Below are 25,714 nucleotides of genomic sequence, written 5' to 3'. Positions count from 1 at the left end.
TTAATTTAATGATGAATTGTTTCATAGATCTTTTATTTCTTTAATATATTGAATGCTTAATATTTTTTTAATACAATTATCTAATTAGATTGAATTTCACTTTAAACATTTGACGTTTTGAAAACTCTTCTTCTGTATAATCTAAAATTTTAGGTGAAATGTTTTCACTGGAAAAATCACAAGATGGTGATCTAAATTGAAATATCTCTATTTTCCCAAGTACATGAACTGATTGAAAGTGTTTTAGGAAATATTTTAGATAATCCTCTCCTGCAAAGAAGAACAAAGATGTGCATGGTTAAAAGTTCTCAACATTTTTTGCCACGTTATTTTTAAATTTATTTATTTATTTTTCAATTAACACGTTCACAATACTGAAATATAATGAAAGGCCCATTATTGTCGGTTGCACAAAGTTTGATTCAATATATAAAATAAAATAAATATACAAAATCATTTTTATAATTGAAACCGAAGAAAGATATAAATAAGAAAGCTAGTGCAAATTCTCGTAACTTGTCTATATTAAGTTTAGTTTACATGATATTTACAATAATTGATTCTTAATTTTTTAAGTAAATGATAAATTTAAAAATATAAATTTGATGGGTCAAGAAATTAAGATAGTACACAAATTACCGAGCTTGGAGATAGGAATGAAGAAAAGGGCAAAAAAACAGAAATAACCATAGGAAGAAAATAATTTACGTGAATAAGCCAAAACGAAAACTGCTTCATGAATCTACCAATGTACGTTTATATGTAGTTCGAACCAGCTTGATTCGAACTCCATTTCTACATAATTCGAACCAGTTTGGTTCGAATTATACACAACCACATGCACACACTAATTCGAACTAGCTTGGTTCGAATTACACACAGTAATTTATGGTATAATTCGAATTATGCTATTAAAAAATTAATAATTTATTAAAAAAATTTATTAAAAAATTTATTAAAAAATTAATAATTTAAAAATTAAAAATATATATATTTTATTTCATACGTTAAAAAAAAGCTAACAAAATATTTAATTACGAGACTTCTTTAAAATATTAATGAGCTATCAATTCGAATTTCATACAATACTTTTCTGCCTATTTTTAATAGCTTATGAATATTTTTTAATAAATTTTTTTAATAATTTTTTTTTTAAATTATACTACAAAAAATATTTTATCCTATGCAAAACAATTTAAAAAAAATGGCTTAAAAAATGTTAGGAGTACTTCTAAAATTTTTTAAGCCATTTTTTAAATTATTTTACATAGAATAAAATATTTTTTTTGTGGTATAATTTTTATAGTGGACATGGAGATCCACGCTAATTGATAAGCTAACCTCAAATATCAGGGAATTCAGGAGAAGTCATCAGAAAAATGCAGAGGATCACATATCATTTAAATGGCGTACAACAGAATGTTCTAATTTGGAATCTAAAATAAAACCAAATCCATTAGGAACGATGAACATCTTCATTAAGTTACATGAGAGTGATGAGAGTACTACGAAAGCACAAGCACAGCATTGAAAAAAATTAGAATTAGATGAAGCAGGGAAAAAAAATCGGAAACTAGAGATTTAAAATGAAAGTTTGTCTAAATTTTAGACATAGAATTCGAAAAAAAAGTTTTTTCCTTAGTAGTGTATTTTGTATTTTTAAGTTGGTGTGTTTGATTAATGAACGACCACAGTATCATGAGATTTTTAGTCAACAGTACATTTTTGTATAGTTCATATAAAAGAAATCAATCGTCAATTTATTTATCTTTATTAGATTTTGGTATGTTAATTTTAATGTTTTTAACAAAAAAATAACATAATTATAAAATTAAAAACAGTGTAAGAACCTAATTAAAAAAGATAAAAAAAAAAAAAAGTATAAAAACATAATTGAAAATTTGATAAAACTATAAGAACTAACGGGAACATTGACATCCAATATATCAGAGAAATCAATCATCATCAGCATCATCGTCATCATGATCATCATCATCGTCATCATCTTGAAGATATCATCATCTTCATCTTCATCATCGTCGTCGTCATCATCATCATCAAAATCACTATCAGCATCATCATCATCATCATCATTATCATCATGTGGCGTAAAATGCAAGTTACAACCCAAGGAACGCATTTGTTGAGGAAGGTACTTCAACTCCAAGCCAGGGCAGCCATGGAAGACCGCACGTCGAAGGCAAGGCATCGCACCATCTTCTAAGGTAAGACATTTGACACGCACAGATATCATGATAAACACTTGAAGCTGCAGAAAGCTCCTATCAGTACCACAATTAAGAATTTTTTCGATACAACGAACATCATTGAATTTTAAAATCTTAAGGCCGGGAATTCGTCCCAATGCATTCATGTCTTCGGACTTCAAACCATCAAAATATGAGATGGTAAGCTTCCTAAGATTTGACGGAAATGCAATTTTATCAACTGGAATTGGAAATGATTCAGAGATCGGGAGCTCCAATTTCAGTTTCTGTAGATTGCTTAGGCAGTGTAAACTACTAAAAGTTTTTTCTGCTGAATGTCTTCCTTCTTCAGTTACAGATAACCCGAGTGTTCTTAAGTTGGGAAAGTAGCCATTGTGGAGTAAGAACCCTAGTCGTGAATCAACATGCACATAAAGTAGGGTTTGGAGATTCTGCATTTTGTTTTTTACCCCATCTTTATCTACTAATAAACACACTTCACATTCTCTTCGAAAATGTCTCAGTTGCTTTAACCCCCCAATATTTAGGTCCTTGGGAGTTTCATCGTCCGTTATATGTAATGTTTGTATGCTCTGAAGCTTACTTAGCTCATTTGGGTAAAAAATATCTATTTTCAAGAACTTGACACTTTTCAACTCCTTCAAATTCTCAACATTCTTTTCATTAGTTAGTTGACTTAGATCATCAATCCATCCTTCAAAATATAGCACATTAACTCGACAGTCTTCTGGAATATGATGTGACCACCCCTTGACATCTCCATAAATGAACAAGGAATAAGTGCATGATTGATCACATGTTACTGAACATGCATAGGATCCTATATCCCTTGGAAAGGACAACCTACGAGCATTATTGTTACCGTTATCAGGGCTGTTACTCACTGAAATACACAATTCCCGAATGAGATCGTGGATCTTACAAGTTTTGACGCCTTTCCCGTCACTCCTCCTACTGGCCACTTGTACCAAGTTACGATCCACTAGTTCCTTCAAGTATTGCTCACCAATATCTTCAGGTTCTGCTGCTACTTTTGATCTTCCACTCTGGATTGGCTCTATCAACCTTTCTGCTATCCATACTTCGATTAAATCTCTCACCCGAATCTCTATATCTTCAGGAAACACCCCAAGATATAGGAAGCATGGCTTCATTTTCTCAGACAGATCATCGTAGCTAAGCTTCAATATCTCCATCATCTTCTTACCTTCCTTGTCTTCAGCAACAGACCAGTAAGGGAGCAGGTTCTTGATTTCTTCCCATGCATCTTCTGATCTCTCCCTCTTCGCTACAATCCCCGCTATGGTTTTGATAGCCAATGGAAAACCATTGCAACTTTGGGCAATTGATCTACCAATAGGTTCTAGATCCCGAGGACACTTTTTGCTGCAGAATACCTCATTGCAAAACAGTTTCCAACTTTCTTTTTTATCCAAAAAGGAAAGCCTGTGATGAGGCTTCTTTGACTCTGAAACGTTGGCCACCCGATCGTCGCGGGTAGTTAGTAGTATCATGCTTCCATTGTTGTTTTTAGGGAAACAACCCTTTAGAGCACCCCATGCGTTATTAGTGTCCCAAACATCATCAAGGACTACCAAGTACTTTTTTCCATTCAAATATTTCCTCACCTTCTCCTTTAGCTCCTCTTCACTACTTGAATCTTTATGTTTAGATTTGGATGTTAAGTTAAGAAGGCTTCTAAAAACTTCCTTTCCTCTGAAATCTTTGGAAACAGTTGCCCATGCTCGGCAAGAGAATAGCTTCTTCACCTCATTGCTATCGAAAATCTTTCGAGCAAGAGTAGTCTTTCCTAACCCACCCATGCCAACAATGGAAACAACATTACCAGGAGAGTTTGCTTCCTTGAGTTGATTAATCACAACTTCAAAATCTTTCTCCAATCCCACTATATTGTTTTCCTTCATAGTAGAACTACTTCCTTCGGTGAAGTAATATCTCTTAACCTCAACACCATTATTTGACACATGATCATCTAGCACATCTTCATATCTTGTTGTTATGATGATCCTACTACCGGGACCAAACCAATCAGTTCCTCCCGCTAGTGAATTCAGTTGTTGTATACTGTCAACATCATCCAAAACTAGAAGAACTCTTTTCTGGCCCAGTCTTCGTTTTATTTCAGAGGATCCTTTGAATGTGCTTCCGATCTTAGTCTTGACCACCTCTCCCATCTCAGAAAGAAGAGTTTCTTGTAGATGTTCTAGGCCACCACCACTTTCATTTGTTTTCTCACTGATATTAGAAAGAAAACTTGCAATTACAAAGTGAGGCCTAATCTTGTTATACAACTCCGCAACAAATTTGCTTATTTCATCACCATCTCCATGAATTCCCAGCATCAAACAAGGAGCATGAGAACCAATCTCTAAAAGTAATTCCACCAGTTTAAGTTCAGAATCACATCCAAGTGGACGATCAATATGCAGAGGCAAGGGGGGAAGTCTTTTTGTGACCTCTTCAACAATCTTCTCAATAGCCGTACCCCATGGACTGCAAACAACATACATACACATTTTTTTGCATTCTAATTTGTCTTCTTTTATAGAAAAACTACTTACATATAGAAAAATGAAGCAAAGAAGATCAAAACATACTAAAATATATCCGCATATGTCCAATTCTTTATCTAGATGAACATACCATGTATAGGATGAAAGTTAATGCTATATCCTACATACATTAAAAACTTGGATAAACTCTCGAGTTTGTCAAAATTAGTCTCTTAAGAATCAAAATACTTAATTTTACAAAAAGTCCTCCTAATCAGACTCTTAGGAAAATTAATGAAGTTATATATCATATCTAGAGTCAATATATTTTTACATGATGGTTGATTATACATGATTGACGTTTATTATTTGGCTAGATTTTGGAGGAAACCTGTTTAAAATTTTAAAATAAAGTAACTACTCACGTAAGTCGACTGATGTTTTGTCCATATATGCTGCCAACTGCAGACAAGGCAGACCTCCATGCTTCCACCCTGTGCTTGTATCTTCCTTTTTCTTGATCAATCATGGCTGTTCTATAACTATTCTTCTCATACTGCACATCTGATCTTTGCACATGGAAATAGATTGGTAACACTGGTCGCGTTTTTCCGTTCTCCGAACACTCCATGATCTTGACGAGTTCATCAAGGGGCCACCTGGAAGTTGGATACATATCACAGAGTACAAGAACTGACATCCTTGATCTTTCAATTGCTTCCACAAGAGAACCGTGCAGCTCCTCCCCTATTCTGAGCCCCTCGCTATCCCTGAAGGTCTCGATTCTTGCTTTGATCAAAGCATGATAGAGCGTGTCGGTGAAATCGAACCTTGTGAAACCTCTAAAGTTGAGAAAAACATCATACTTGAAATATGATAATGGTGTTGGACCTTGATCTGATGATGAACTTGCCATGGTAACAGTGGTATTTGGAAGGTTTCAATTGCAACGACGATCAAGATTCAAGAGTCAACAAAATAGACACAGAAATGGACATTATGTGAAGTCACTACAAACAAGCCGAGCCAAGCTTCTTTGTATCTTCTGATTCTATATATTTTATTTTGAAAAATACAAGAAACCAAATTTTTAATAAGTAAACTTAAATAAAAAATTAATTATATATCATTATTTTTTATTTTAATTGCAAGTTGAACTTACATCATTGTCATTATCTCATTTACAGCTTTTGAATCGACAAATAAATTGAATTTCTTCGTCGTGGTCGAATAAATGATTTTAAAATAGTATTGCTAGCTTCCATAAATGCTTTCTCGGTTGCTGTTTGGTGCGTTATTTATTTCCTAGGAAGAAGTTGCTTATCTGGTGGATTGACTTGGACGGTATTAGAATACATATTTTATTTGCTTTTATTACACTCTAATTTTATTAAACCACATTTGCTATGGAACATCCTCTCAATTGTTAAAAAAAAATAAAAGTGTAAAGTACGATCTCTAATTTTTTATTATTTTTTTATATTTATTTTTTATCTCACTTATAAAATTAATGGTGGGAGATCACATTTTATTCTCTCAATTGTTAAAAAAAATTGAGAGGATTCATTCTCTATTAACATCTCTGCATGATATCAAAGAAAATTAAATTAATTAATGAAGAGTGTCAAGAGCCAGTAAATTTTGTGATTTGTAGTTATCAATTAATTATTATTTATATTTTTAATGGCATGAGATTTCATCCAATAATATAGGATTACTCACTTTTCTTTTATTGGTTAAGTGCTGACCAAATTTTAATAAAAATATTATCTCCTAGACTTTCTCTTAATTATATTATATACTTGATTTAAAATATTATATTATTTAAGAATGCATTAGAATATTAGATAATAGATAAATTAATATTAAATTTAAAGGTTAATTTGTAAAATAAAAAAACAAATTCTACAAAAGATTCATTTAGTATGATGGTAATAAGTGGTTAAAAGAAGGGGGTTGAATCTTAACTTCTTTTTTCGGAGAGTATTACTTTTACTTTTTCAATAAACTTCAGGAGATATTTTCACTTTTGTCTCGTAACAGGTTGAAAGATGTTGAGTTAAGAAATTAACTAATATAATTGATGATGACAAACATTAAATTATTGGGTTAATTACCCAATTGGTTTTGATTGTTTTGATTTAGTGATGCAGGCTAAAATTAATACACCAAAGCAGCTCAAACTGAATAAAATCAAAAACAAAGCTGGTGGGCTACAAAGCAATGAAAGCCCAAAGAAAAACAAAGCAAGGAGTCAGATGGGCCTAGCAAATCAAACCCGATCCAAACCCGATTACCTCTCTCATTCAAACACTCTGATAAGTGACCAAAAGCATGGGTTTAGATTTTCGCACGAAAAATATGATTGACGTTGCAAGTATAGTCCAAACCCAACTATTGATCATCAATCAAATTATAATCCTAAAGATGTCACAATCAACACAAAATAACCGGGAGTTTTAAGTCCTGGGTCGTTCTCCCTAGGAACTAATGCCAAAGAGTGCACACAATTTTTGTTGTGGAAAGCAAAGGGTTTTCAATGATAAGCAAGCAATAAAGAAATAAAGAGATAAAAGAACAAGGCAAGTTTCAACTAATAAAGTAATGAAAGAACAAAAGAACTATACATGTAATATAAACAAGTAAAACTATAAAATGATTGAAAAATGGTTCAAAATATAAATGAAATCTTGACTTGGGATGAATTATGGAAGCCCTTCCTTGCCATAACCACGACTATAGTAATTATCATGAGTTAATCTCGCTTAGTTAACCCCTAATAACGAGGAGTAAGTCAAACAAGCATAATTGACCTTAATCTATAAGTCCTAACCAACTTACCAACTAGTTGATAAAAGGCTAGCTTTAATGGAAACAAGAATCAACTAACTCCCCAAGAATTACCACTAAATATTGGACATTATAGCTCTAGTAATCCATAAACTCATTTCCCCAAGTCAAGGGGTGAAAATCTACTCCATAATCAAAATTGGCATTTCATCGAATACATAGAGGGCATAAACATAAAATATGGCAAAATTGGGAAAATCATGAAAGCTATGAACCATAAATGATCACAATCAATAAAAGTAACTCAATAAACATAAAATAAGCATCAAACATCAAATTCATGAACAAGAACTCAAAATTGCAAAACCAAGCATATATTGACAAAGGAAAGTCAAATAGAAGTATGTGTAGAACAAGTGTAGTAATTAAAAGAGAAATTAAAGGAATACTTACAATGCAATTGCTATAATAAAAAAATAAACTTGAAGTATAAAATGCTACAAACCCTAATTAAATCTAAGAGAGAAATTCCTAATCTACACTACTCCTACTCCTACTCCTACTATGTAAAACTATGAAAAATAAAATCTAAATCCTAATGCCTTCGTATGCCTTCATTCCCCCTTCATATAGCCTTTGATCTCAGCCTCAAGCCTTTAGAAATGGACCAAAAAGAGCCCCAAAACGCGAGTGCACGTGTATTTTTAATGAAGGCACGCACTGGTACCTGTGCAGACGCACAGATGTGTGCGTCCGCACACTTCGCCGAATATGCACTTGTGCGTACGCACAGAGGGTTGTGTACACGCACACTTCGCGATGCTCTGGATTCGCTCTGCTTGGGTTCTTGTGCGTACGCACAGGTTGTTGTGCACACGCACGCATGGCTAAGCTCTCCTCCTTTGTTTTCGTCATGCTTTCTCCCAATTGCATGCTCCTCTTCCATTTCTACCTTATTCATCTGAAATCACTCACAAATAACATCAAGGTATCGAATGGAAGGTAAATAGAATAGAATTAGTCAAAATAAGCACAAAAGAACATGTTTTCACATTTAAGTTCAATTTAGGGATCAAATACAAATGTATGCTATTTTGGTGAATAAGTGTGTGTTTATGTGATGAAATCCATCCAATTATAGCCAAAATATATCATCAAATATGGATTCATCACACTCCCTTGTGCTTTCACCAAGAAAAAGCAACGTACACTTTTTTCTCTTGGTCAGATAGCAGAGAAGTAAGAGAGAGCTTCTTCCATAAGTTGTTCACAGAAAAAGAAAGAAAGAGAAGGTTAGGCAAGAAAGATTGATGTCAAATTAACATGGTCAAACCAAATCAAGCTTAGGTAAAGGTTAAAGGTAAACCATTTCCTATTACATGCATACTACTATCTTCTCTTCTTCCCAACTCTCTGCCAAGTCCGAAATGGGATACATGGGAAAGATGATTTCTGATCCTCACTGTTGTGCATCTACAGTCACAAGTGTGTCTTGGGGACTAAGTAGTTTCTCAATGGCCAAGATCTGGGCTTACCATTGAAGATATTTGTTTCTGCTTTCCTACGGCTTTCGATCAACAAGAGAAGGTCAGAACCAAAGTTTCTATTTTGAGGTTTAATGGGAAAAAGTGAGATGGTGGGTTGGTGAAGCACAAAACTCAAGAAGTTGACCTAGAGAGAGCAACCTAGCAACATGCAATGAGATAAAAAAAAAAAATTTTCTTCATTCAGAATCAAGGAGAGATAACCAGCATTCTTGAGGTGTATGTTCTGAGAATAGGCCTTTGAAGAAGTTCATCTAACTGGACAGTGTTTCCTAATCAAGGTGCATTCCACCAGTATGAAGAATTGAATCAGAGGCTATCAAATCTGGTTTATCACATAGCAAAGAGGCTGTTGAAGAGTCAATCTCCTTCATGTTTTACAGATTGTAATTTACTTTTCAATGTTTATCTTTCTGTAATTTCTTGAGTGAAAAGGCATAATGAGAGAGTTCAAGTAAAAGCCAATGAGTGGAAAGAGACTGAGTGATACAATTGAGAGAAAAGTCTAGAGTTAATTTCATATTTCTTTTGGTAAGTTTGTGTCTTGTATCCAGTACCAGTGAGGTATCCCTTTCTTAGTTGGGTGAGCACTAAGAGTGAAGAGTTAGGTATTAGCATAACCAATGTCAAGTTAGGTTAGAACTTGAGTGTGAAAGGATTGTGTCAATCTTGTGAAATTGGTGTATGTAATACTTTTAACTATAGTGAAAATTCCTCCATTGTTGTGAAGGAAACTGGACATAGGTTGCATAGCATAAGGCAACCGAACCAGGATACATGGTGCTGTTAGCTTTTCTCTTCTCTGCTCTGCCTTGTTTTCTGATATTCATGAGACAAAATGAAATTGTCTCATAAATTTTCCGCTGCTTAGTTCAAACAGATTCAGGCTGTTAGTTCATTTCAAATGGGTTAATTCATTAAACTAAAAGAAGGTCATAGATTCAACCCCCCTTCTCTAAGCCTTCTACAACCTTCAAAAGACATTTTTAGTTTTGTCTCGTAACAAATTGAGAGATATTTTTCATTTTGTCTCCTGAGAACTGGTGCGGTATTTACAACCACACTTACTTACCGGCAAGTATACCGGGTCGTACCAAGTAATACCTTACGTGAGTAAGGGTTGATTCCACGAGGATTGATGGATTAAGCAACAATAACGTTTGATAGGATTAGTTAGACAAACTAAAAAGAGTGTTTGAATATTTAAAGAGCATTAAATAGAAGACAGGGAAACAATTACTTTGGGAATAAAATATGGAGAAGGCAGTTAAGACTTCAGAGTTATCTATTTTTTCGGATTAACTTTTCTTACTAACTATTTTAATTATGTAGGATTTAATTTATGGCAAACTATATGTGACTAGACCCTAATTCCTTAGACCTTCATAGTCTCCTCTAAAATTCATCAACAGCCAATTCCTTGGTCAATTAATTCCAATTAGAGGGTGATGATCAATTTCTAGTTTATATGCCACAAAAACTCTAATTATCCAAGAAGTAAAAGGATTATATGTCACGTATCCTGTTAAATTCAGATAATTAAAATTTAGGAGAATATGTTTTCAAGCTGTTGTTCAAGTAAAGAGCTTTTCCAAGTTTTACAAGAACTCAAATAGAAAGAGAGTCATACTTCCGTTCCACCCAAATTCATAAGATAAAGAGCGAAAATAATTCTTAAATTATAAATCCATACATAAATTAAAATAGAAAAAGCAATAAAATTAATCCATAGAGATAGACAGAGCTCCTAACCTTAACAATGGAGGATTAGTTGCTCATGGAATGTAGAATGTAAATTTGTATAGAATTCCCTAATGGAATCCCCTAATGGTATGTTCTACTAGGAGAGAAGTCTCCCCTTTTTATAACTAATCCTAATTAATTTGAAATCTAATATCTAAAACTAAAAATTAAAATAATATCTTTTCTTAGAATTAAAATTTGAATTTAAATTTGAATTAATTTAAATAATCAAATCTTCAAAGGATGGATGGGGATCACTTGAATTGTCCATGCTGCAGCTTCTAATCTGTGTTTTCTGGGCTGGAAACTGGGTCAAAATAGCCCAGAAATCGCCCCCAGCGTTTTCTGTCAATTCTGCAGATCGCTCATGTGACGCGTCCGCGTCGTCCATGCGTTCGCGTTATTTGTGCAGATTCCAGTCCACGCGTTCGCGTCATTGCGATTTCCTCTATTCCGCGCGGTCGTGTGAGCCATGCATCCGCGTCGGTATTCGCTGATCATCTCCTTGGTTTAATTTCTTCTCTTTCTCTGCAGAAACTTCATCAAATCCATCCGAATGCTACCTAAAATAAATAAAATTGCACAAAACTCAAAATAGCATCCATAGTGGCTAAAATATAATTAATTCTTAATTAAACTCAACAAATTAGATGCAAATTCACTAGGAAAAATAGACAAGATGCTCACACATCAAGAACTAGAAACAGAAAAAAAGCAGAGAAAAAGAATTGACACCAGATATATCCTGGTTCAGCTACTAGGTGTAATATAGTCTACATCCAGTCTCCATCACAACAATGATGGAATTTCACTATCTTTTTCAAGATTACAAACACCAATTCTTCTCTAGGATCTACCCAATCCTATCTGAGACAATTCCATATTCTAACCCTAATCTGAATTTGACTTGGACTCAAACCAAGCTTTCAACAGCAAAGTGCTAACTCAACTTGCAAGAAAATCTCCACATAATCATGACACACAACAATAGATGTTCAAAGAAATTCTGAGACATCTATGACTTTTTCTCTAATTTTGATCACTATCTTTTTTCTTTCATTAATTTTTTCTTACAAACCTCATCATGTTTGCCTTTTTCACAATGAGATTTAGACAGATAAAACTAAGAAAAAGAAAATAAAATAAACACTATTGAAAGAGAAGAACTCAGGTAGCTTTTGGGTAGCTATGAGAATTCTGTGCTTTTTTACTTACTCTCCTTATCTCAACCCTTGACTGTTCACCCTTAATATAGAAGAGTGGAGCTTCCAAAGTTGAAGCCAGTTGCACCCTCACAGCATCTTTCTTCTCCAACATCAGAGTAGCGGTGGCTTCACCAGAGGAGATTGAGAAGATCGAGACTGATGCATGCAAGATCACTTCTTCTCTCTCTCATCATTTTTCTTCCATCTTCTCTAATCTTGGTCATTTATCTTGACTTTGGCCCCAAGAATTGATTCTGAGCGTTGATGAGCATCTGATCCAAGATGGCTTTACGTTTCTATTTTTGCTTCTTCTATCTTGAGACTCTGAGGCTTATGTCTTCTTTGTAGCACAAAAATGGAAATGAACTTTTGCTGTGCCTTTGCCAAGATGGATTTGCTTCATGAACCGAGGCCTTTCTTTCCTTCCATGGCAAAGAAATTTGTTGGCCCTTCTTCATAGATTTTTCTTTTGTGAAAAAAATCTTTCTTAACTTTTTTTCATAGGTTTTTTTCTGTGTCTTCCATTTTTCTTCTTTCTTCTTCTTTGAATGATTGATTTGAATGAAGCAAGAGAGAGAAGAGAGGAAGCAAGAAAGCTTTCGGTGAAAGCTATCAATACAAATTAAATTGAATTGAATTTAGAGTTTCAGTTACTAAAGAATATAATTAATTGAATTGAAATTTAAGTTCCAGTAACCAAATAAGTAGATAACTGAAACATGCTTTGTAAACCCAACTGAAACATGCTTTGTAAACCTTGGGTTCCATTTTTATCAACTTTGGTTTATGGACTTTTGATTTGAGCTTAGAATTTCTTTTCTTTAATTCTAAGGTTTCAGCCATTATTAATTTCTGCACAACTCTAAGTTAATTCAATGTTCGTCTTGGGTTTGTTTGGCTTTTGGCCTATTATAAAAATTAATTTTTTCTTCCTGCACACTAACAACAACATCAAACAACTAATTGAAAATAATTTGAACACTTAATATTTTAATAATGTTTGATAATCATTTCAGCCAAACCCAACATAGTAATTTGTATATAATTCAATATAATTATTTAAAAAAATTATACTATTTTAATGTAAATAATAATTAGATTTAACTATTATTTTTTAATTCAATTAAATAGTTATATATATAATTTAATTGATTAAGAATCTCTTTCATGTTTTAGTGGCATATCAAAATTATTTTAAATTTTATATCTATATTGATGATAAATGAGGATAAATGACATGGTAATACTATATAGAAATTTAATTATTTTTTATATTGTAAAATTATAAAATTGTCGTCTATATATAAAATTATCGATATGACATAAATATAAAAGGCAATATGGCATAAGTTCATTCTATTATATATTAGCATTAATTTTTATATGATCGATATAAATAGATGTCTATTTTCTTAAGATATAGATTATTAAATAATGTTCATCACATTGAACATAATATATATTTCTTCGTTAGTTGGCAATCTGAATCCTTAACTAAGCATTATAAATCCATTTAGGGAAATTATCCATTTATAATATGTTAAAGTATAAATCAAATAGTTCTAGTGTTCCACAATCATTTTGGATATTTGACATGTTTTTTATTTTATTAGATAAGGTTTGCTTTTTTTTAAAAAATCACATGGTTTTTTCATGATGACTATTTTTTTTTACCAAAGATAAAGATATGAGACTCGAACTCGCAACTTCTTAATTGAGTATGGAGAGATTATGTCATTTAAACTATTACTCATTGATTTTTTCATGATGACTGTTGCTTTCACCTACCGGCAATTTATTATAGTAATTACTATATTATTTGCTAGTTGCAGTATTTTATATATATGATAATGATGAATGAATGATATATATTTGTTATAAAAAGACCTTAGTCTTGACAATTATTGCTTTCACCCACCGGCAAATTTTATACTAATTACTGTATATTATACCCTAGTATATATTAGGGGTGAACACTATTGGGTATTCGATTATCCGTCTAAATATATTGCAGTACTATATATATTATCCGTCTAAATTTGAACTAAACTAATTAAATTAGTTTTGAAATTAATGGTCACATTTAATCCAAATTAAATCGACGACTTTTGTTAGTAATTAGTTTAGGTATTAGTTTTAGGGTGTAGAATTTGAACCAACTCACAAATTCGATCATATATTAATTAACTAAAAATTATATATATGTCTTTTTCATTAGAAAATGATTATTCATTATTAATATGTTTTGATTTTAGTGAATTTAGTTTTTAATATATTTAGTTTTTAATATGTTTAGATTATTTCTATTGATGTTATATGTTTATTGTACTTGTTGAATTTTTAAGATACAAATATGTTTTTTTTTTTATAAATTCCAAAGTCATCAAGTACCCAATTATCCAAACCGAATCAATTCGTTCTTAATAGGTTTGGTTTAATTCGGATACATATATAAAAAAACATAAATTCGAATCAAACCGAACCAATTATATTTTGATCGATTCAATTCTAATTTTACCATAAACCCAAACCAAATCGATCCGTGCTCACTCTTATTATATATGATGATGAATGAATGATATATCTTTCACACTATATATACATGTTTTAGAGTAAACACCCAATTCGGTCCCTGTCCATATTAAATTAGGACAACGCGATCCCTCACCAAAAAAGTAACCCATGCCGGTCCCTGTCTATGCATAAAATAACTCATCGCACCCCCTCTCATGTATTTCCGTCCATGGACAGGGACCGGCGTGGGTTAGTTTTTTGGTGAGGGATCGCGTTGTCCTAATTTAAAATGGACATGGACCGGGTTGGGTGTTTACTAAAAAAAATATTAAAAGTAGTAGTGTAAAAAAATATTGCAAATTTAATATTATAAAAAAATTATATAAAGACTAGTTGACTAATTTTTAAAATTTTACGACAGTTGATATTTTAGAAATTATTTTTAGTAAGTATAGAAATAAAAATGGTGTTTTGTCTAAATTGATATTTGACAATTGGATACGCAAGGAATGTTACTACAGCGTCGTCAAAGATTCGTCCAAGCATGGCATACATATAGTGTTCAATACGTATTTTGTGTTTTAGTTATGACTTATGATCCACCTTATATATTAGACCTGTTCCACCTACAGCAATATCCAAATTTTTTCAATAAAGGGCCAATTTTCAACAAAAATATCCAAATTTTTTCTTATAGAAAAAAATTAAGCTATGATATTCTTTCATTTTTAAATTAATTCTTATTCAATTTATTAAAATTAATATATTAGAAAAAATTCACCTAAATATATTAATTTTTCAATAAATTCAAAAAGTTAAAAGATTTTAATAATATAGATATAGAACTTATTTTATACAATTATATTATCTTAACATACACAAAAAATTAATCACCATATAAAAATAAGTTTAATATTCATAAAAAATACTTTTTTTGTTATGAAAAAATTAAATTTTTTATTATTGACAAATTTATTATTCTCTTATATTAGATTTTGTTTTCTTTGAAAAGTATAGAACCTAACTTTGCTTCGTGGCTGCTCGTCAGTGAAAAAATAAAGAAGTTAATAGGAATTTCGAATACTAGTTCATTACTAAGGGTATAATAGATATTTTACCAATTCTTTTTACTAAAATCTTTTCACATAGCCAACGTGAAATATCTTATGACCAAGGTAATATTCACTAATTTTATTGTGTATTATCAATTTTTTTACTTTTGTGTCATTCTTTTCCGTCAATCTTCTCTTATGTTGCCTTATTTGTATTAAACACAATGTGTCAATATAACAAATGATTCAATATTTTAATACATATTTTTTCCATGTTATATCAATTATGACATGCGAACACTTTACTGATTTACTGTATCGGATGAATATCGAGAAGTATTATATTTAAAATATATTCAACATATAGAAGTGTCATATTTTAACTAATTATATCTTAATAAAAAATAAAAAATTTGTAATATTTTCTGACACTACTAATTTTAATTTTTTTTTAGTAAATACCCAACCCGGTCCCTGTCCATTTTAAATTAGGACAACGTGATCCCTCACCAAAAAAGTAACCCACGCCGGTCCCTGTCCATGGACAGGAATACATGAGAGGGGGCGCGATGAGTTATTTTATGCATAGACAGAGACCGGCGTGGGTTACTTTTTTGGTGAAGGATGGCGTTGTCCTAATTTGATATGGACAGGGACCGGATTGGGTGTTTACTCCATGTTTTATATCTCACATTTAAGAGAATACTAGAAAGATTATTCAAATTTATTATTTTTTATTATTATTTTTTGTTATTAATTTAATTTTTTTAGTTTAATAATTTAATAATATATTTTTAATTTATATTTTTATATTTTCAAATATTAATAATTAATTACTAAAAATATTTAATAATTCTCTAATGTTTCTCATCATTTAATCATAAAATATGTGTCAATTTTGTTCTTATTTTTCATAGTACAAAATTTAAACTCATGAATAGATACAAAGTTATTATAAGAATATTGTAGTCATAATCACAAAATTAAACTACTTCATATTAAATTATTTATATAACAATAATTTTATTTATTATCATAAATATTAATAGAATAAGTCATTATTATTTTTTATTTGAAATTAAATAAAAATAAAATAAAAAATACTAATTCATTTAGATTTTAGAGTTTAATATTTTTTTTTATTAATTATTATTTACACACCAAAATAAGCTATTATATTATGAATTTGTGTCACTCATTTTCAACGTGTCTTTTAACATTCTCCTCCTGAGCCCAATGCCAATGGAATGTGATAGTTTGAGATCACAGTTATGATTTACCTTAACATCTTGCAAGCTGTTTCTCAATTCCTCAGAGGGATCAGTGACACGCACTTTCGCTAAGGTTGTCAAGGACCAGAGTTGTTCTGGAAGCTGACACAATCCAATACAGTCCCATATTAACAGATATCGAAGGCGAGGCATTGCACCTTTCTCTAAAGTCCAACTTTGGACTGGGACTTGCATCATTTTGAACACTTGAAGTTTAGGGAAATCCCCAGTGACACAATCAAGAGGGTCTGGAATGGTACCTCCTAATAGTTTCAAAACTTTGAGGTTGGGAAACTGTCCTAGAGCCTTCATGGAACTGCAGTCCATCTTACCAAACGCTCTCAAGGTAATCTTTGCAAGATTCAAAGGAAACCATTTTGCATGTATTGAAAGATTTGAAGGACAGCAGTTTAGTTTCAGCTTATGAAGACTGATCAGATGCTGCAAACTGAACAATAATTCATGCCACAAACTATGTTTCTCCCTTTCAGGATTTAACCATAAAGTCAACTTTTTCAAGTTGGAAAATCTTCCCTCCCTGAATAGGAATGCTGTTGGTGTATCAAAATCCACTCCACAGAGAATCTGAAGATTCCACATTATTGTTTTTGTTCTGCTATCGTCTCCATTCTCCTCTGTTGGTAGACTTGCACCATCTGAGGATAATATATAGACATGTCTTAATCGCTTGAGCTTCCAAAATTCTTTTGGAATGCAAGATGTTTGCCAACCTCTTGTATCCATCGTTTCTAAATTCGAAAGGCTCCATATACACTCAGGAGCTTCTGTTACTTCACTAGTTAAAGTAGTTATTGTTATTTTCAAGTACTTTAGGAAGATCATAGCCTGAAAATTACTGGGTATGCGTAGAAACCATGCTTGTCCTCCCAAATGTAGCACTTGAACTGATTGGAAGTATTTTAAAGAATCATGTGAAGAATCCTCTCCGGCAAAGAAGAACAAAGAACGAGTGCTTGATTGATTAGTTTTGATTGAGGACATGTAAGACACTTCACTGCACAACAAGGACAATCTATGAGGGTTGCTTAGAGTATGGATATTGGACCCAGTGCAAACCTCGAAAAAGTTATCAGCTTTGCTCAATATTATGCAGAGGTCACGGAAGAGATCATGGATTAGGCATTCTTTCACACCCCCATCACTCCTCTGTCTTGACACAAGTACCATGTTACGATCCACTAGCTCTTTTAAGTATTCCTCACCAACAACTTCTGGTTCTGGTGAATTTGGTAATCCACTTTCTTGCATGAAACCTTCAGCCATCCATAATTGGATTAGTTCTGTAGTAGGAATCTTAAAATCTTCAGGGTAGATACCAAGATATCGAAAGCATGGCTTCAGTTCTTCAGACAGCTAGTCTAGGTGAGATGCCAGTGGATGCACTCCTTAACTCTCTGCCATTCTCTTTCTGACCTTTTCTTCTTGGCAACAACCCCAGCAATGGCAACAATAGCAAGTGGCAAACCTCCACAACTTTCAACAATTGATCTACCAAGAGGTTCTAGATCAAAAGGGCACTCTTTACCCGGAAACACTTTCTTGCAAAACAGTTCCCAGCTTTCTCTTTTATCAAGGAGTGGAAGTTTGTAGGGTCTTGAGCTTGTATAATTTGCCACCTCTTCATTACGACTAGTTATTAAAATTTTGCTGCCATTGCTTTCTGGAAAGGCTGCTCTTAGATCGTCCCATACTTCAGGTTCCCACATATCATCAAGTACTATCAAGTACTTTCTCCCTTTCAGGTAATTGCTCACTATCTTCTTTAGATCCTCCATTTCTAAATTTTCATATGTAGATGTGGACTTCATCAAAGAGTGGAGGAGCCTCAACAATACTTCCCTTGGCTTGTAATCTTTGGAAACACGACTCCATCCGCGGCAAGGAAAGAAATCCTTGACCTCTTTGTTCTTATAGATCTTTTGAGCAAGAGTAGTCTTACCCGACCCACCCATGCCAATGATGGAGACGACATTATTGTTTGCATCATAAAGCTGCTCAATTACAAAGCTGAAGTCATCCATGAATCCCACTATATCTCCTTTGTCTGCATCATCTTCCTCAACCTGTCTACCAACAATGCAATGTCTCCTAATCTCAACACCAATATTTAACTCATGCTCGCGTAGCAGATTGTCATATCTTGTTGTTATAATGATCCTACTACCAGGACCAAACCAATCAATCCTTCCTGCTAATGAATTCAGTTGTTGGATTCTATCAACATCATCCAAAACTAGAACAACTCTTTTCTGGCCTAGTCTTTGTCTTATTTCAGAGGATCCTTTGAATGTGCTTCCAATCTTAGTCTTTACCTCCTCTCCCATCTCAGAAAGAAGAGTCTTTTGTAGATCTTCTAGGCCACCACTGTTTTCATTTGTTTTCTCACTGACATTAGAAAGAAAACTTCCAGCTACAAAGTGAGGCCTGATCTTGTTATAAAGCTCTGCAACAAATTTGCTTAGTTCACCATCTCCATGAATTCCCACCATAAAACTGGTAGCATGAGAATCAATCTCTAGAAGTGATTTTGCCTCTTCAAGTTCAGATTCAAATCCAAGTGGGCGATCAACATAAAGAGGCAAGGGAGGAAGTCTTTTTGAGACCTCTTCAAGAATCTTGTCAATAGTCTTACCCCATGGTCTGCAAACAACATACATACACATTTTCTTTGTATTTTAATTTTCTCTTCTTCTATACAAATATATAAACTACTAATAAACAAGAGAATCACATCCTACAATGGAACCAACAAAGATCAAAACATATATATGTCCCAAATCGTTAAAAATATTTAAAAAGCTTTAAAGTAACTAGTCAGTACTCACGTATTCTGATTACAGCGTTGACCATAAATCTTGCCTACTTGAGACAAAGCTGACTTCCATGCTTCCAACTTGTGATTGTATCTTCCTTTTTCTTTATGAGCAGCCATGGCTTTTGCATATTCATTGAGCTGGTACTGCACATCTGATTTTTCCACATAGTAGTAAACTGGTAACACCGGTCGCTTCCTTCCATTCTCTGAACACTCCATGATCTTGACGAGTTCATCAAGGCACCACTTGGAAGTTGGATACTCATCACAGAGTACAAGAATTGACATCCTTGATCTTTCAATTGCTTCTAGAAGAGCACCTTCCAGCTCCTCGCCTATCCTCAGTTCCTCGCTGTCTCTGAACGTCACTATTCTTTTATTGATCAAAGCATGATAGAGAGTGTCTATGAATCTGAGTCTTGTGTAGCCTCTAAAGCTCAGAAAAACGTCATACTTGAAATGTGATGATGAACCTGCCATGATAACAGTCTTTGCAAGCTTTTAGTTGCAATATTCAAGAGTACTCAACAAAAGATATAATATAATTAAGAGAATAGAAATAGAAATTGATATTGGCAAATGATTATAGAATAGTATTGCTAGCTTTCATGATTGCTTTCGATTTTTGTTTTTTGCATTATTTATTGGTCTTGGAGAGTCAACATAATATTTTACTTGCATTTTGCAGTCCTCTAAGGGAACGGATAATCTGAACCCTTCATAAACAAATCAACGGTTAGAATAAAGAACGCAGCTTTGACGACACCGTATTATCACAATGCAGGAACACTGAACATTCTCCTGCTAAAGATGGATCAAAAGTCAAAAGTCAAAAGTCAAAACCCAGCACGAGGTGAGTTTTAAGTTTTAACTCTTTTTTTTTTTTGGTCATAAAGTTTTCGGTTTATTTTTAGCTTTTGAGGATGATGTTAATCTTATCTTTTATCTTTTTATTTGGGCTTATTTGGGCTTACTAGTACCCAATAAAATTGTAGCTGAAGTATTTGAGCCCAATACAGAGGAAAAACAAAAACCTCGTCTCACTCGTCTCTTCTCTTCTCTTTGCTCCGGCGTTTAGGGTTTTCTTCGATCTCCCAACTCCCAAACGCTGAACGCCAAGAGATTCCTCCGCCACCTCGAACCACCGGAATCTCCTCCTTCCGATTCGTGTGCGCGTCGTGCTGAATTTCACCTTCACAAACATGGCTAACAGTAAACATTCTCAATTTTCTTTTTTTTTTTTTAATTCACATTATTACTGATTCACTGAACTCATCATTGGTAATTTGTGTTTTGTAGCTATGGCTAGGTCGTTCCTCCAAGTGGCTGCTACCGAGGAGGCTGCTCCGCCTCTCAGAGTCGTCCAGATGGAAGGGCTGGTAAGAGTTCTTACCAATTTTATCACTTTAATTGCTCAATCTAATTCACAGGCTCATATGCTAGATTCTCCATCAGCATGTTCAGGAATGACGAGATAGATTACCTTTACATGGGGCTTTGGAAGCTTCCGTTATTTGATATTCTGGGTCACTGTTTTATTTTCGCATTTAGTTTTCTACTAACGTGATGCATTTTAACTTCCATCTATGACATGGAATTTGGAAACTGCAACATTTAACTTGGTGACATTGATAGTTATAGGTATCATATTTTATGTTGCGTGTTGTGTGTAATGTTTAATGTACCCCTTTCCTATTTTTAAAATTGGATCATACATGGGTGGAAAGTTTGAGGCAGGGTCTCCTTTTCTGAGAAAATCTTCAATTAGTTTATTTGTCTATCTTTTTGAAGTGATTTTTTTGAAATTCTGTTGAACAGGTTATCCTGAAGATAATTAAGCATTGTAAGGACCACTCACCTTCTCTAGTCACTGGACAGCTTCTTGGGCTGGATGTTGGCAGTGTTCTTGAAGTTACTAACTGCTTTCCCTTTCCGGTATGTTACACTTTTTATTTTGTCTTCTTTTCAAATTCTCTTATCAATACCATTCTCCTCTTGCAATTATAAAATGCCTAATTTGGTTACTATAACTTGTAGATGAGGGAGGAGGATGAAGAAATTGAAGCTGATGGTGCAAATTACCAGCTTGAGATGATGAGGTGCCTGAGGGAGGTGAATGTTGACAACAATACCGTTGGATGGTATGTATGATGAAAAATACCACTTCACATTTGACTAGAAAAGAGCAACTAGTAAGCTAAAACTTAAATAAATTTTATATCCGTCGAAAACTGATATACGTTGCAAGGAAGACAAAAGTAGAAATTACAAATTCCTATATTATAATAAAGTGTCCTTAAGAACTTTAGCCATAGTGCTAAACTGTTCTGTATTCTATAATGATTAATATAACACAAGATAACTCCATGAATTTAGGTACCAATCTACATTGCTTGGCTCATTTCAGACTGTGGAACTGATTGAAACCTTCATGAATTACCAGGTAATGGTTCATGAATAATTTATTCTTTTGGCATAATATCACTTATGATTGGGTTTCTTGGAGTACAAGTTATAGTTCTACGCTATTAAGGATGTGCAATGCCCACAGAATTTGCTATTTGGTGTAAACTTTGTGAACTTTTACAAACCAGTCCAAACTATTCAACTCTTAATCAACTGAGGTGTAGCTAATGAGCATACTCCTTCAAACTGTTTTCAGGAGAATATTAGACGCTGTGTTTGCATAATATATGATCCATCAAGGGCTGATCAAGGTGTCCTAGCCCTTAAGGCCTTGAAGCTTTCTGATGCATTCATGGAACTCTATCGCAGCAACAATTTCACTGGAGAAAAGTATGAATTGACTTCAATAATTGTTATTCTATATAAATAGTTATATGTAAGTTCTTATTTATCATCATTCTTCTGAAATAGGTTGAGGGAGAAGAACTTATCATGGGTGGATATCTTTGAGGAAATACCTGTAAGCTCTCTCGGCCTTACTGTAATGTTTGCATGAGCTTCATTGTAATGTTTGGATTTTATTTTTATTAGCCAATTGATATTTAAGCTGATCTTGTTTACTATATTTTTGTATCTCAGATCAAAGTTTCAAATTCTGCCCTTATAAGTGCTTTTATGACAGAACTGGAACCTGATTCTCCGGTTACCCAGGTAATAACTATGATCTTCTTAAGAGGTTATTTTGGTTATTTTAAAAGTTTAGTTTATGTTATCAACTGCTGTTTTTCCATTGCAGTGTGATTATGATCGTCTTCAATTGTCAACCAGTTCATTAATGGAGAGGAACATGGAATTTTTGATTGAATGCATGGATGACTTGTCCCTAGAACAACAAAAGGTGATTCTAGGTTCTTATTCAGCACGATTCTTTATTTTAGGTTTGAAAAATAGATTTGACTGAAGTGTATTCTGTTTCAGTTCCAATTCTACTATAGGAGCTTGTCGCGTCAGCAGGCTCAACAGCAAGCTTGGCTTCAGAAGAGAAGGTGTGATTTGTTTTGTATTTATATTGGTGTTTAAGGCATATGGACAACTTAAATGTTCTTTGGCAGTTGTAATAGTTTACTTTATCCATGTTTTGACTGTTGGTTCAGTATAAAATTTTGTTGTTGCATTATAGGGTGGAGAACATGTCACGTAAAGCTGCTGGAGAGGACCCTTTGCCTGAGGAAGATCCTTCAAACCCCATCTTCAAGCCACTCCCTGAACCATCACGGTTGGAGAGCTTCCTCATTACTAATCAAATTTCAAACTACTGCAACCAAATCAATGGGTATGTTAACACTATTTTTTAAAGACAACCATGGAACTTGATTAGTTTTTCAAATTTATGTGAAGCAAATTCACTATAGTTGTTTTAATGTTTATGTTTTTTTACATTATTATATCTTTGTTTGCATGTTTTGCAGGGTGTCAGGGCAGAGTTTTAACAGACTCTATTTGATGAAGGCTTTGCATGAGGAATGAAAGGCAAAAATTTTGTAGTTTATTCTTATGTGTGCTTCGATCCAATTTCTTTTCCATATAGGATGAGATTTTTGTGGCTTATTCGATAGTATATTAGAGAAGATCATGTTTTAAGGGGAATGTAATCGTTTTGTGTTTATTTATTGCTATGAGAACCCATCCAATTGTAAGCAGATATGTTAATTTTCTATATTTTATTATTTTTAGGATCCTTGATCTATAATGTGCGCTCGATTACTGAATGCAACATCAAGTTTGATTATCATGGTGCTAAAAGAAGGGGGTTGAATTTTAGCTATTTTTTCTGCTGAATATTACTTTTTCTTTCTCAAGGGAACTTAGGAGATATTTTTACTTTTGTCTTGTCATTTTTGTCTCCTGAGAACAGAAACAGAAAAGTAGAGGGAAAGAAGAAATAGCACCTAGATATATTTTGGTTCAGCTATTAGGTGTAATGTAGCTTATATCTAATTTCCATCACAACTATAATGGAATTTTAATATCTCTTTTTCAAGTTTACAAACATCAATATTTTCTTAGGATCTATTCAATCCTATTAGGGACAAATCTAGATTTTAAACCCAATTTGAATTTGAATAGGACTCAAACCTAACTTTCAACAGCAAAGTACTAACTCAACTTGAAACGGCAAAGTACTAACTCAACTTGAAACGGGATCTCTATAGAATTATGACACAAAACATAAAGATGTACAAAGAATCTCTGAAACATCTTATGGTTTTTTCTCATTGTTTTAACTCACTGCCTTTTACCTCTCGTTAACTTTTTCTTACAAACTTCACACAATGAGACTCAGATAGATCCACACTGAGAAAAAGAAAATACAAAATAAACTACATGAAGGAAAAGAACTCTAAAGTTTGGGTAGCGAAAAAGAAAATACAAAATAAACTACATGAAGGAAAAGAACTCTAAAGTTTGGGTAGCTATGAGAGTGAATTCTGTATTTTTCACTTATTCTCCTTGCCTTCAACCCTTGGCCGTTCACCCTTAATATAGAAGGGTGAAGCTTCCAAGGTTGAAACAAGTTCAACTCTCACACTTTCTTCTTCTTCAACATCAGAGTAGCAACGGCTCAACAGAGAGGAGGGAGAGGACCGAGGCTATTGCATGCATGCTCACCTCTTTTCTCTCATCCTTTTTCTTCAAGCTTCTTCAATCTTGACCATTGAACTTGACTTTGACCCCAAGTTTTAATTCTGAGCGTTGATTTGCTTCTGACCCAAGATGGCTTCACGTTCTCCATTGTTGCTTTTTCCATGCTTGAGACCTTGAAGCTTTTTTCTTTGATCCTTGGTGAAGCACAAAGGGAAAAGAAACTTTTTGTGGTGCTTGACCGAGAGGTCTAGCTACTGGATTGTAGCCTTCTTTACTTTGCTTTGATTTGGCAAAAATGTTTTTCCCATCATCCATAATCTAACCTCTGAGCATTCCATTTCCTTCTTTCTTCTTCTTTGATGAATGAATGATTTGACCAAAGCAACAAAGAGGAGAGAGAAGAGAGAATAGCTTTTGGTGGAAGTCTCAATAAAATTAAATTGAGTTGAAACTTGGAAAATGTGTTACTTGAACCAAAAGAGTAGGTAACCGAAGAATGCTGGGTCCATTTCCTTCTTTTCTTTTATTTTGGATTAAGGATATGTTTGGACCAAAAGTAGTGTTGACTTGGGCTTTACATTTATTTCTTGGGCCAATTGGTTTTACTACCCTTCTAAAGTTTAGCCACATGATTTAAAATAAATTTGTATTAGGCTAAACTTGTTTAATGGTCAAACTATGCTTGTAATAACTGGGCGAGAAAAAATAATTTTCTTTCCTACACACAAACCAAATTCATCAAACAAACAATTGGAAACAATTTATTAATCACTTAATAATACTTTTAATAATATTTGTTCATCATATTAATTTAATATTAGTTTTTTAAACTCAACAATCTCCCCCTTGATGACAAACATTATTATAATGAATTGAAAACATTAGGATAGAATACTTTCCTTTGAAGATTCGCATATTTCTCCCCCTTTGTTATGTTCAATATGCTCCCCCGCAATATGTGCTTTG

General features: G+C 33.3%; 4 protein-coding genes across 4 annotated transcripts; 1 reads left to right on the top strand and 3 right to left on the bottom strand.

Annotated features, from left to right (window-relative positions):
• Positions 1-1,722: 1,722 nt before the first annotated feature.
• Positions 1,723-5,784, bottom strand: LOC148577155 (putative disease resistance RPP13-like protein 3). Its single transcript, XM_088501518.1, has 2 exons — positions 5,167-5,784; positions 1,723-4,742 (listed from the first exon to the last, which is right to left on the bottom strand). Exons 1-2 carry the CDS (start codon positions 5,655-5,657, stop codon positions 1,832-1,834), a joined length of 3,402 nt encoding a protein of 1,133 aa, XP_088357644.1. The 5' UTR covers positions 5,658-5,784; the 3' UTR covers positions 1,723-1,831.
• A 10,983-nt stretch (positions 5,785-16,767) lies between these two features.
• LOC148577154 (putative disease resistance protein At1g59780) lies at positions 16,768-18,144 on the bottom strand. The gene has a single exon (XM_088502846.1). It carries the CDS (start codon positions 18,142-18,144, stop codon positions 16,768-16,770), a length of 1,377 nt encoding a protein of 458 aa, XP_088358972.1.
• Positions 18,145-18,239: 95 nt separating this feature from the next.
• Positions 18,240-20,194, bottom strand: LOC148577153 (TMV resistance protein N-like). Its single transcript, XM_088502845.1, has 2 exons — positions 19,707-20,194; positions 18,240-19,521 (listed from the first exon to the last, which is right to left on the bottom strand). The coding sequence occupies exons 1-2, from the start codon at positions 20,174-20,176 to the stop codon at positions 18,240-18,242; spliced, it is 1,752 nt and encodes a 583-aa protein (XP_088358971.1). The 5' UTR covers positions 20,177-20,194.
• A 352-nt stretch (positions 20,195-20,546) lies between these two features.
• On the top strand, positions 20,547-23,885 carry LOC148577152 (eukaryotic translation initiation factor 3 subunit H-like). Its single transcript, XM_088501517.1, has 12 exons — positions 20,547-20,908; positions 20,996-21,075; positions 21,515-21,631; positions 21,734-21,837; positions 22,073-22,139; positions 22,359-22,492; positions 22,574-22,622; positions 22,742-22,813; positions 22,899-23,000; positions 23,081-23,148; positions 23,283-23,435; positions 23,572-23,885. The coding sequence occupies exons 1-12, from the start codon at positions 20,899-20,901 to the stop codon at positions 23,627-23,629; spliced, it is 1,014 nt and encodes a 337-aa protein (XP_088357643.1). The 5' UTR covers positions 20,547-20,898; the 3' UTR covers positions 23,630-23,885.
• The last annotated feature ends 1,829 nt before the right edge of the window (positions 23,886-25,714 follow it).

This window comes from Arachis ipaensis, chromosome B1 (assembly GCF_059453495.1).
Source record: "Arachis ipaensis isolate K30076 ecotype BB chromosome B1, ASM5945349v1, whole genome shotgun sequence".
Taxonomy (NCBI): Eukaryota; Viridiplantae; Streptophyta; class Magnoliopsida; order Fabales; family Fabaceae; genus Arachis; species Arachis ipaensis.
Note: the sequence above shows the minus strand (reverse complement) of the source record. Positions and strands in the feature narration are given on the sequence as shown.

Bases quoted from the DNA above. Each gene is read 5' to 3' on its own strand.
- LOC148577153 (XM_088502845.1), bottom strand. From the start codon at position 20,176: ATGGCAGGTTCATCATCACATTTCAAGTATGACGTTTTTCTGAGCTTT. The intron at 19,522-19,706 runs GTGAGTACTGAC...TGTTGTTTGCAG, and splicing joins CAACGCTGTAATCAGAATAC to ACCATGGGGTAAGACTATTG.
- LOC148577152 (XM_088501517.1), top strand. The intron at 21,838-22,072 runs GTATGTATGATG...CCATGAATTTAG, and splicing joins GACAACAATACCGTTGGATG to GTACCAATCTACATTGCTTG. The intron at 23,001-23,080 runs GTGATTCTAGGT...ATTCTGTTTCAG, and splicing joins TGTCCCTAGAACAACAAAAG to TTCCAATTCTACTATAGGAG.
- LOC148577154 (XM_088502846.1), bottom strand. From the start codon at position 18,144: ATGGCTGAAGGTTTCATGCAAGAAAGTGGATTACCAAATTCACCAGAA.
- LOC148577155 (XM_088501518.1), bottom strand. From the start codon at position 5,657: ATGGCAAGTTCATCATCAGATCAAGGTCCAACACCATTATCATATTTC. The intron at 4,743-5,166 runs GTGAGTAGTTAC...TGTTGTTTGCAG, and splicing joins CAAAACATCAGTCGACTTAC to TCCATGGGGTACGGCTATTG.